Source organism: Glossina fuscipes, unplaced genomic scaffold (assembly GCF_014805625.2).
Source record: "Glossina fuscipes isolate IAEA_lab_2018 unplaced genomic scaffold, Yale_Gfus_2 27, whole genome shotgun sequence".
Classification (NCBI taxonomy): Eukaryota; Metazoa; Arthropoda; class Insecta; order Diptera; family Glossinidae; genus Glossina; species Glossina fuscipes.
The window spans coordinates 6,992,853-7,005,497 of NW_023998422.1; the positions used below are offsets into that span (position 1 = coordinate 6,992,853).

The 12,645-nt window shown below is 34.4% G+C and overlaps 1 protein-coding gene across 1 annotated transcript in view; it reads right to left on the minus strand.

Moving 5' to 3' along the window:
- LOC119635581 (protein slit) overlaps positions 1-12,645 on the minus strand; it is a 37,532-nt gene that overhangs the window by 9,967 nt on the left and 14,920 nt on the right. Inside the window, 6 exon segments of the mRNA XM_038030449.1 lie at positions 55-212; positions 2,363-2,578; positions 7,607-7,750; positions 7,818-7,959; positions 10,191-10,426; positions 10,567-10,710. Coding sequence (XP_037886377.1) covers positions 55-212; positions 2,363-2,578; positions 7,607-7,750; positions 7,818-7,959; positions 10,191-10,426; positions 10,567-10,710 — 1,040 coding nt within the window.

Consider the following 12,645-nt stretch of genomic DNA (forward strand, 5'->3'; position numbering starts at 1 on the left):
TTTTTTTTTTTCAACTCTTTGCAAATTCTCTGCATCTAGCTTTAGTTTACTTACATTTGAATTTTTCTTCACGTAACGTTTCGATACGTCGGCGATGCATTCGCTTGGGCGATTCGCAGCGAGCGCCACTCGTTTCAATAGGATTCTTGTGCAAATAATCAGCCAACCAACGTAAATTGCAATCGCAAATGAAAGGATTCTTTGCCAGGTGCCTATGTGTGAGAGAAAAAATGATTGCATTTTAGATAAACAAGTAAGGATCGCCTAACTGATCTTGCAAGGCGCTTAACGAGAAATCACTAAACATAAATACGGAAGCGGAAGGTAAATGTTTCTAATCACATGTCCGAGATAAGGACAAAGTAAATCTCATTATTTCAACAAAAGTCCGAAGCTTTTTCGAAAGCAGGCAAGTAGGGAACTGATTGAATTTCTCCAGGATTTGCAGAGAAAAATGAGAATCGTCCTTCAAGTATTTGGAAAATGATCCCGACGAATAAAAAAACAGTACTGAGGCGGGAGGGGGGAGGAGGGATGTGGTAGCGCGTACCAATTTAATGCTTATATAGGTTTTGCTATATAGTGCCGAGCATTATCATGCCGTTACGTATATAGCCGCTAAGTACTATAGCCGCTCTTCCTTCGATCATTGACGTAGTTGTTCCTAGTAAGAGTTTAATCGGCTTGCGACAGTTCGTAGTACGATCTAACCCTCAGTCCATCTCTCTAAGGTCCAATCCATCCTAAGCCCATCCATTTCAACGTCAATAATACTGGCTTCCCTTCACTTGTTGTCATCGTTACTGTTCAGCGGCACTTTGCTTCAAAACGAAGCGGGAAAATGATATATTTTTTGGGTGTGCATCTCGATCTATTCAAAGCTCCCAACGGCTAACTTATTAAACTTTGTTTACCGCTCATTGTCGGCTAAATATTAAAGATATTGTCGTAGAGAGTAGATGCAGCTGAGAAGAATGCAAAGGAAGTCAAACAATGGAAAAATTAAATTTAATGCACACTATAGCGCAGTTTAGGTCATATGCAGGATATAGCACTGAGATGTATTACCTTACAAGAGTTTGCTCCTAAGAAGGATTTCATATATGCACAGTGAGTGATTCTTAGATATTCTTGTCCCATTTGGAAACAAAATATATTTAATAAAACTTACTTTGGTCTGTTTCGATAAGATAGACTGTAATTAGCACTGTAGGGTGTAGGGTGTAGAATAAAGCTGTGACTTTTTCATTTGAAAGTACCGTCTTTAAGGTCTATGTAACTGCATGAGTTATCATACTAAAGCGTACAAGACATAGCTTCTAGGAGCTTTGATAAGATGTATATTTGTGCAGGAAACTAAGCCAAACTAAATCCTTACATGTGCTGAGCAGTCGATTTGGTGCAATACCCAAAGCCTAGATAATTATGACAGATGAGTATGGGAATTGATAATATCGAAGGTTGAATATCCTTGATGGCCCCTTGATGGTGTGTGATATGTTAAGGTTCCTTCACACCAAATGAAATCATCTTTGAGGAATGTTGCATCCAATAATTGATGCAATTGCATAAAAAAATGGGCGTAATATACCAAAGCTCTGCTATCGTGAGTTTTTGTTATCAAGAAAATCGGTTCCATATAGCAAAAACCCGCTACAGAAATCTTTAACGTTCTAACCAAGAATGTCTTAGCCTCCCCGCTGTTACTGGCAGACATTACTTCTTTCGTTTAACACTGGTTTCAATGGATTACTTACTATTGGCTTGAACGATGCTTCGATTCTTTTGGCAATGCCCAGATAACCTTAAAAGAAGACGAGACTTATTTTCGAAATGGATTTCGAAAATTGTGTAAAAGATGAAGAAAAGTCATAGCTAACGATGGATAATACATTAAAGTAAATGCTCGGAAGAAAGCTTCAAAGTTACAAGAAAAACAAACAAACCCTCAAAACTTATTTGTACACACAATATGAATACATATCCATATCGCTGTTGATCTGATTATTTGAATGCGTTCAAAAGTAGTATAACTAATAGTTTTGAAGTTTTTATAAAAAAAATTTGTTTTTTCCCGTAATTTCGCGTAATTCTTGAAAGTATTTACAAAACGGTAAACATCTCAAAAGCAGATCAAGCGCATTATGTGCACATCTACTTAGTTTGTTGTGCACATACTCATCTTTAGTATTAATTCGTAAGAAAAAAAAAAAAGAGTAAAAAAAGTAAAAGGTGTTAAAAAAATGCTTATTCACTGTTGTTGTAACCGTGCATTAATAACAATAAGAGTGTCAATGAAACATTATCCACTCGTACGTGAATTATTCTCAAGTGTACAATTATGCAGCGTACAGATACTTACAATGTCTGAATGCTTTTCATGGCATCAAACGTTCCATTAGCCATAGTTTTGATGTTGTTGTCATACAATGATAGCAGACTTAGACTGTGCAAGTCGCGGAATGCATCTTTACGTATGCAAGAGATCTCGTTTGCATTCAATAGTAGCAACTGAAGTGATGTGAGCCCTTTAAAAACTCCGGAGGGCAAATCCTTTATTTTGTTGCCGTACAAAACACTAGAAAATAAAGCAAGACAAAAGGGAAAGAGAGAGAGAGAGAGAGAGAGAAAAAAAAAGGAGAAACAAAGCAAAACATCACATATTAATGTTAAACGGTTAAGGTGCAACAGTTTAACTATTATATGATTATATATATGAATGTGTATACATTAAATATCGCCGTTAGTATTTGTTTATATAAAATCTTACAGATTCACATTCACTCGTATCCACATATCCACATATCTATATATATATATATACACTTAGCCACATACACTCCGTGACCCATTCTATAGTATGGCACTCGAACCGGTTTAGATGTGCATGCGTGTATGTATGTATGTATGTTCAGTGATGAGCACTCACTCGACATACAATCTCTTCATCATACTGGGAGGCAATAAGTGTTGTTTTGCTGCACATTTTTTGTTTTTGGTTTTTTTTATTATTTTTTTTTTGTTTCATTTTCTTCTATGTATAAAATGTGCGCACTTGTGGCCGACGCTTAACCGACATAAATAAAGAATTGTTGCTTTTAAAGTGTACATATGTATATGCATATATATGCATATTCATACAAATGTATGCACGTTTGTTCATATCATACCATACTCCGCATGCCTTGATTTCTTTATATGTGCGAGTGTTTAGATTAAATCTTAGCTTTGTTCAACTTGAACAGATTAACGTCACGCTTGATTGAAATAAAATGAGTTTTCTCAATATTTATGTACGCACGTAAGACATCAACCGCAGTATTGTCATATTACAGCTTTGTATTTGTGCTCGCTGGCAAGAATAATACATGTTTCAAAATTGTCAATTTCATATCAACCAAACGGAGGACTAAGGATTAAACTAAAGAATATTCTATAGGCGCACAAACACATTTATATATAACAAAAAAGAAGAAAAAGAACAGTCTCCACTTGCCGTCTTTTAAGAGATTCTATTACGATGAAAAATTCATAGCCGCGCGCTTATAAGATATTTTTCATTCAGTCTTTTCTTTTCTTTCCTATTCTCTCTCTATTCATCATTAGGATAAGAGTTTCATTGTCATCAAATCTATATAGAATGTATAGAGCATGTATATAGCAGCAAAAATTTTGTGCATATGTATGTATTTGTAAACTCACTTCTTACTTCTTCGCAACAACGCCTATACATTTTTCTATAGTATATATATATATATAGGATATATTAGGATCCAATCCGATAGGTACAATAATATTGTGCACATGTGTCCATTTGAAAACTTTTGCTCTCTACTACTAATTAAATTACATTCAGTTTGATGTGATTCTTTAAGTAAAACATAATCTCAAAATGTTCACTAGCTACAGGTTTAATTAACTGCTGCACAGGTGTTACAAGTATGTGCGAACTCTGGCGTATAAGTGACATATCCATAAATTAACTACAGTTAACTTTCTGATAACGCATTCACAATGTATTTGTAAAAAAAAAAAAAATGTCATCCTAAGCAAAACTCTGCTAAGCATATTAATGGTAAGCACCGAACTAATGCGACTTAAAAAAGTATTTATGTGCAATAACGCCTGCGTAGTTTAACATCCAATACCAAGAGCTTGTGTACGATACATTGTGGTAAGGTAGAGCAAAAATCCCGTTAATTCGACATATTAAATCATATTTCTATGCGATTTGGTAGAAATTTCTTGGGAATGATTTTAACTCATAACAACCATATTTATATAGTGCATCAAGTGAAAACACTATAGCGGGACGTGAGGCGCCATTAAGCACCACACACAACACTTACTTTAATGCAGTTGTTCACAGTTCACATTTTTTGACCATTTTTCAAAATAAAACCTTATATGGGGAGGGGTCGAAAAAGCGATCGGATCCGAAACATTTTCAATAGCGTACGTTCTTGGCTCAAATCATGCCGATATAACAAATTCCATCAAGAATTGCGATCTGTAGGCTGAACACGAGCAGCAGGGACAAGTAGACAGACAGACGGACGGACAAGCTTTGGTATAATGGAAGGTGGGCTCTACCCCTAAGTCTTTTTTGGGTGTTGCATACACCCGCGAAAACTTAATACATCCATGTAGAACAAGTTGTGCCGAACGTAATTATGAAAGATATGTTGGCAACGGCCATTAGGGGAAAAGACTTGAAAGCAAATTTGATCTTCCAAACAAATTTTTGGCTTCATTATCTTAATGCACAATTACCGACATTCAGTAGAGTGTTAGATATAGACATAGTTTAAATGATTTCGCTTTCATTTGTATGAGAGTAGATTAATTCTATAAAGTCTCTTATGGTTTATAAACAGATAACGATTGCTTTATATCCCTTATGGGCAATATAAAGAACTTTTCGTTCCCGCGAAAATTTCACAATTATTTTCACAATTAATTATATATATATATTTGTTTTTTTTTTTTATAACATCCAATGTATGAATAAATCACTTTTAATGGCTTTTTAATTGCCCGAAAATTGAGAGATTTAATCGTCTCTGTGCGTTATGAATGCAGTTGAATTATGTTGCGTTATGAATGCAGTTGAATTATGTTGCTCTTCCCTTTCATATAATTTTTATTTCCATCACAACAACAATTATATTAGATATGTAAATGTTTATTACAATACGGGAAAATATGTTTGATCAAATGCAACAATTTTTGCCGCTCTGGTGTAGCAAGGATGTACAATGTAAACTTTAGTGTAAAAAATTTCTTGCTTTCGCTTAACTGCTTAACTGTAGAGAGTTAGTTGCCTTTTCACTAGAACGAGGCAGTCAGTAATTTACATACGATTAACATTAAAAGGTCGTAACTAGGAGGCTCCTTAAAACATTTTTTCCTCGTGAAAAGAATTGATTAAGCGGCGAAGGCATTAGTTTAACGTGGAAATAAATAATGTACGTCTTAAAAATAAAATAACGCAAACTAGTGCATAAAGCATTTTCAATCGGTTGCTTTCAACATTTTTTTTATTAAGAAAGCAGTAAAAACACGGCAGTGGCAGACAGACAGATCATCATACAATTTTATTTATATAACGATTTTTCAGACAAAGGATTTATATGGGAAGTGACCGAAAAAGTGGTTAGCTCATCATCAATTTTCTATAGCGTTTGTTCTTGGACTAAATCGTATCTGTGCACCAAAGTTCATCAAAGTATCTAAGTAATTGCGATCTGTAAGTTGAACAGAAAAAAGCTAAGCTGAGACAGGCAAGCAGAAAAAGATCCAGAAAGTGATTTCGAATCGATCGGTATAACAAAAAGATGGGTCAATCGCAAGTCCTCAAGTTTTTCAAGGGCTTTTGCATACATCCCCACAAGCTCAATATACCCTCGTAACACAAGTGGTATAGCATGGGTGTCTTCTTTGGTAAAAAATTTACTTTTTCCTTCACATTCTGGCCCATTGCATCAAAATGAATGTGTTGAGACAAGTAAGAATATTATAGTCGGGATAGCCCGTCCATTAAGTACCCTAGCATATTGAAGAATATCCAAAGACATCATACGATGTGATCCAAGTTTAGCTATTTACTTCCTAAAAGCTACAATATTTTTCCGTTTCCGTTGTAGAAAAATTGGCCATTCATGATAACACCTATATATGTTAGGGTCTAAAAAATAGACCTATGTGAATTAGATTCACTGCCGTTAATTTTTTTATTCCATCGGACTAATTTTTATCATAAAATATTAAAACTTAAACATTTTTCTGAAGAGCTTACTACATTCATGAGAACTTCTGTATGGAATGGCGGTCAAGGACTGGACCCAAGTGGTTCAAATTTGATCCCCTTAAGTTTTACTATCAAGAAAAAATTTTTATCATAAAACGCTAACACTGTCGCCTTTTTGGCATATAAGAGTTTACATTTCCTGAGCATCCTTACATAGGAGGTATGCAAAATATAGGCATACGTGGCCCAAGTTAGGTAAGGTTGATTTCTTTTTCAGTTTACTATTATGAACCAATTTTCATCATGATATATTGAAAATTATACCTTTTTACCCTATAAAGATTTAGTTTTGATATGAGAGGTATTCCAGAAATTGATCCAGACGAACTAAATTACTCAACTTTAATGTCGGAGCACTGTTGCTAAGCGAGTTTAATCGAAAAATTTTATAAAATTGAGATTTTTGTCCGTATAACGATCTTTTGGAATAAGGCGTCATAAGGGGAGTGGTTGAAAAAGTGCACTGATCCGGATTGCAATAGCGTTCGTCTCTGGGCGAAACACGTCAGTGTATTAAACTTCATTTAAATATCTCAAAAATTTTCATCTGCATGTAGAATTCAAAAATGCATGGACTGACGGACAGACACACTTAGATCGATTTAGATACTGAGTCACAAAATGATGCTGAATCAATCGGTATACTGAAAGGTGAGTCTATCTTAAGCTCTCCTCGCCGCAAAGTACGTCTCGTACAAGCTTAACTTAGCATTCCCTGTACAACAAGTGGTGGCTCGGTTTTTAGCCGGCGACTCAAATAAATAAATAATACATTTTTTTTTTTAGTACTTAATTTATGCTTAATTTTCTTCTATTAGTCTTTTCGCCAAACAATTTGTTAAAAACAATCTCCTTTTTTTGGGTTGTTACAGTGGCCCTTACCCCTTGATTAGCTTATGCAAATAAATATATAACGATTTTTTTTTTTTAGTTAGCGATAATGAGGTAAACTTTAGCGATATTGTGCCATTGATTGAATGACAAATGGAGACCTTATCGTGGTTTATGCTTAGCGACATCTGCGTTATAGCATTACTCTCTACAGTTCTGCGTCGCCAAGATTGGGAGACTCCGACAATGGAATGAAAAGATTTCGAAAAAGAAAGATCTCGTGGTACCCTATAGTCATAGACGATAGTGAACTATATTTTTATATCTTAATATTAAGACATTTGTGATTGGTATATGTTTGGTTGAGTGCGACAGAGAAGATCTTGCTTTGAATGGCAAAATGTGCCTCGATGTTCTTGCAATGGCTTTTAAAGATGAAATGAAATATTTTTCTTATATACTTACAGTGTGGTTAAGGCATTTAAACCGCTTAAGGCATCGTGCGCTATTTTCGAGATGTTGTTATTGGACAAATCAATCCGTCGAAGCCGTTTAAAGTTAGCGAATGCTTTCGGTGGCAATTCCGTTATGAAATTTTGTTCTAAACGCCTGTAAATTTTATTTCCTTATAATTATTATTATTATTCTTAGAGGTTTGTGTAGGCGTAGCACTTACAATTCGGTCGTATCATCGGGTAATGTAGCCGGTACAGTTGTTAAACTCTTTTCTCGGCAATCGACAATGCCGTCTGCACAACGACACGGATGTGGACAACTGTTTTCTAAACCGCATACAAGTGGCACATGCTCCGTAAGACCTATAATTTATTATAAATCATTTTTTTATCAATAAATTGAGTGACGTTTTTAAAGTTTAATAAAAACTTTAATCAAGCATAAAATGCTTTATGAGCGGATATTATCGCCCAAGCTCCTATAAGATATTTTACATAAATTTTCATTGTGGAAATATTTATTGATTATGTTATCGCTCAACAATGACATCAATTGATCGTAAAAATTATATTGAATAATAAAAACATTTATTGATAATAGAGATAAATAAACAAGAATATGTTAAACGAAAACCGGTAGAAGAATCTAAACGGACGCTATGCTCCTCATCGCTTTTATTTTTATCATGCCTTTAATAGTGAAGACCTTAGCATTTGCATTTTATATTGCTAGAGTTTGATCAAAATGTAGCGGGAATTAAGAGAAGCAATCGTTAATTGATTAAATGCTTTTAATTGAATTTCTTGAAATTTACCGTAAAGAGAAAAGTAGTACGATCTTAACAGCCATTAGACTAGGCAGCCCGTTATCTTGATATCAATTTCACTTGGAAGAGTGTAGAAAATATAATGCAGAAAAGTTCTTTCAGCATTTTTCCCCACTTTTTTTTTTTGAAGGACCTTTGAAGGACATTACATTAAAACAGCGAAAATAGGGAAAGTTCTCATGTTGTTGGGAAGACTGTTGAAGACTTGCTTTAAGAATAATATTCAAAGCAGCGAAAGCTTGGATTGCATTTTAGAACCGTGTTCCACACACAGAGTTTTCCCGAAATATTTTAGAAAATTGCTATCAAGACTCTTCGGAGGTATGGATGGTTGGATGGTATGAATGGAAGTTTTTCAAATATGATTGAAGATGCACTTGAACCGCAACAATTGACAAAAGCTACGGTTTGAAGAAGCCGATCTTGAAATAATATTAGGCATAAAGTTTGGGCAAAATTTTAGCTCAAAGTTAAAAACCTATTGCACCTCCGTAGAGAAATGCAAAGTTTTCGAAGATTACATTGACTAATGAGAAAAGCCTCAGCGACAAATCTTTGCTTGCAATTTTTAAAGCAGTTCTTCAAAATCTCAATGTTTATCATTTTAGAATCGCATATGTCTTGATTAGTACCCTGCACGTAGGGTAGGTTAGTTAAAAAAAAAAAAGAAGAAAATGGATCGAATCGCAAAAAATTCGCATTTCAATTGAGAAAAAAGTCACTACGAAAAGAGCGTGTAAGGCCGAGGAAGATGATTGAATATGAATTTAGATTTAGTTAGTTTAGTTAGCTCTAAACATCTTAAAACAATTGCAAACAGTTCGCACTACCACTCCTAACTCTTTTAAAGCAATAAAGTATAATATACCGCAAGTACTTCTTTTGGCTATCGACGTAGAAAAGGATTTTAAAAGAGACTTTGTCACCAACGATGCGTACTTAGAAAGAGCTACGACAATAGATACGTCTACATGTTTACAAACATAGCCGACTCGTGTGTCACACACAGCATGGCGGAGAAAAAAACTAATGAGATACCCATATATATGCTGACTTTCAATGGTACAGACGTGGCTGATTTTTTTATTTTTGAAAGCAGAGACGATCTCAAGTTATGTACTGTATGTTGTACTATAGCCGTTTCCGTGTCAACTGATCTGACCCAGTTTCAATATCGAACTGATTACAAGGACTTGCAATCTGTTTATCAAATTTGAAGGCGATTGCTGCTTTTTTGCAGACGGACAGACGGACATTCCTAAGTCAGTTTAGAATTCGATGCTGATAAAGAATATGTATACTTAGAGGGGCGCATCGGCACACATTCTTAAATCAGTTCAGAATTTGATGCTGATAAAGAATATATATATACTTAATGGGATCTCTGAGATTATCTTCTCGGTGTTGCAAAGGTTATAGCAGAGTAATAAAATCCCCATCCTTTGGGTGATGGGTATAAAATGTCCTGATACTATTTGATCATATTCTATACAAGCGATAGCTTTAACAAGCGAAAATTGGAAAATAAAATTATAAAAAAAAAAAAAATTAACTAGATGATCAAAAATCTTGTTCATCCGACAAGTTTTTATAATTTTCGTATTTTTTTTTTTTTTTATATAAAATTTGTATTGAAAAACTTGAAGCTAACTAAAGATGATTTTCGTTGCAATAATCGAGCATTGAGAGTTTCATTGATATCGTGACGTGAATGCAGCTAACCAGTTAGTTGAATGGCTGTCAGTGTAGAAGAATTTGCCAACATACCTGAACATTTGAACTCTTGATCGTGAAGGTTTGCCACGTTTTGACCTTTCAATTGCGATGGCGATTGACAACGTGTATACGGAGCCAAACGAGGCGCGTTGCGTAGGAAGCGCGACAGCCACGACAAATGACAATCGCAAGAAAATGGATTGTCCGACAAACGTAAGGCCCGCAATCGACTCAAACCGCTGAATACATTATGCGGTAGTGATGTTATGTTATTGTTATTCAATTTTCTATATAAAAAAAAAAAAAAGGGATTTTTTGTTTTATGTAAAAATAAGGAAAAAGAAAACAAACAAAAAAAAAAAAAATGGCAAGAATATCCATAAGTGAATCTCAATTTTGCAAATAACCGTAACCGTGGACTACTTACAAGACTTCCAATTCAACTAAACCTTTAAAGGCATGCTCGTCCATACATGTAATTTGATTGTAATCCAATTGCAGGCTACGCAATGAGTGAGCACCTTTAAAAAGTCGACGTCCAATCGTTGCAATCGCATTATGTGATAAATCTCTGCAGAAGTGAATAGAAGATAGATACATATCGACAATGAATTATCATTAAGATAACTTTAAATAATAAGCGAGTAAGTGAGTGAGAAAAATAATGTTAAAGTCAAAGGCACATGCATACTAATACTAACTAACAACTTAAGACTTTTAAGCATAGTAAGCAATTTAGTTTTGATTAACTATCTCTTTGTTTATCAACCAAGACCAGCTAGCTGAGAAACTTGTCTATAGCATTTAAGTGAAAGATTTATCGAACGAGTTATAACGGGTATAATTTGCACCGAGTCCATCTAATTCAGCCAATTTCACTGAAAATCTTTCCAAGCTTAAGATTGCAATATTGCAATTACACTATTACAGTAAATAAATCATTGAAACACTTATACAGATAAATATATAATGAAAAGTGTGCAAGTATGTCTAAAGCTAATTGAAAAGTTCGCATACCAATAGCTTTAGATTTAGGAAAAAGCTATTTTTTATAGATTACTGTAAAATTTTGAAAATCTATTCTTTAGAAAAAAAAAACATCTTCTCCCTCCTCTTCTAAGTGCTGAGGGAATCAACAGCAGATATATGTCTCCTTCTTCTTGTTCCAAGAAATCAGCATATCAGTGACAGATGATTATGCGGTGCTAAGAAGAATTTAGAAAATTATCTGGAGCCCCTATAAATTTCGAAAATCTATTCTTCGGGAAAACATCTTTTCCTTGTTCTAGGAATTTGGCAAAAATACAACTCTGTGCTAAACAGAATTCAGAAAAATGTCATCTTCTTCTTCTTCTAAGAATTCAGCATATCAGTAACCAATGATTCATTGTTCTAAATAGAATTAAGAAAAATATCTGGACCATCTGTCAATTTTGCAAATATAATCTGCTAGAAAACATCTTTTCCTAGAAATTTGGCAAAAGTACAACTCTGTGCTAAACAGAATTCAGAAAAATGTCTTCTTCTTCCTCTAAGAATTCAGCATATCAGTAACAGATGATTCATTATGCAAAGTGGGATTTAGAAAAATATTTGGAGACTTTTAAATCTATCTATGTGATGTTGGAGTGAAGTGCATTCACTGTTAAAGTGCGGGATGAAGTTCTTCTTTCAGCTCCCATTGCAAAGTTAGAGTGCACTAAATTTGATTAAACAAAGTATAAATATTCCTAATCAGCTGTACATTTTGAATCGATTTAGGGACGACTGTCTGTCCCTACGCTCTCTGTTTTGAATATTATATAGCAATAAACCGAGAACTGCGATTCGAATCAACTATAATAATTTAAGATAGGGACGACATTCCTCGCTGCAATCAAAAAGAACATAGTGAACTGACATCGCTTGCTCAGCTTCAAAGCAGTTAAAGTGGCTCAATTCGAAACGATTATAAAGATGACAGTTTAGAATTATGGCCATAAACCGCAAAGTAAGTCAAGCGTGAGTTTTCACTTACAAACCACCGAAAGTAATCTAAATCGACTAAAATTGCTGAGCCATGAATTTTTTAAGATGGAACCCATTCTCTATATTATTCATTTAGAAATCGCAGAGTACCGTGCGAGTCTCTGCGATCATCTATGTGAATAACACTGCAGCGAAAAGAGGAACAATTCAAAAGTTTACATAATTATAAAGTCCAAAGCTGGTGGAAGTGAATTGGGAATTGTTCGAGCATTCCACTCATTCACTGAACCTTACAAATGCAAGGAATTATTATGCTGCTAACGATTTTTTGATCAAATGGAAAGTTGGTAGCAACCTTAGACCAGCCCAGTTAGGGATCTATTACAAAATCATTTTATGTATGGATGAAATAAAAAAACAAATTTTTTGCCTTCAAAAGAAAAACCATAGAGAAGAAGAAAATTATTTATGTTTTTAATTAAACATGTTGTTTATCCTTTTTGTTCCCCGAACTTTTCAATTAGCTTATTATGTGTGA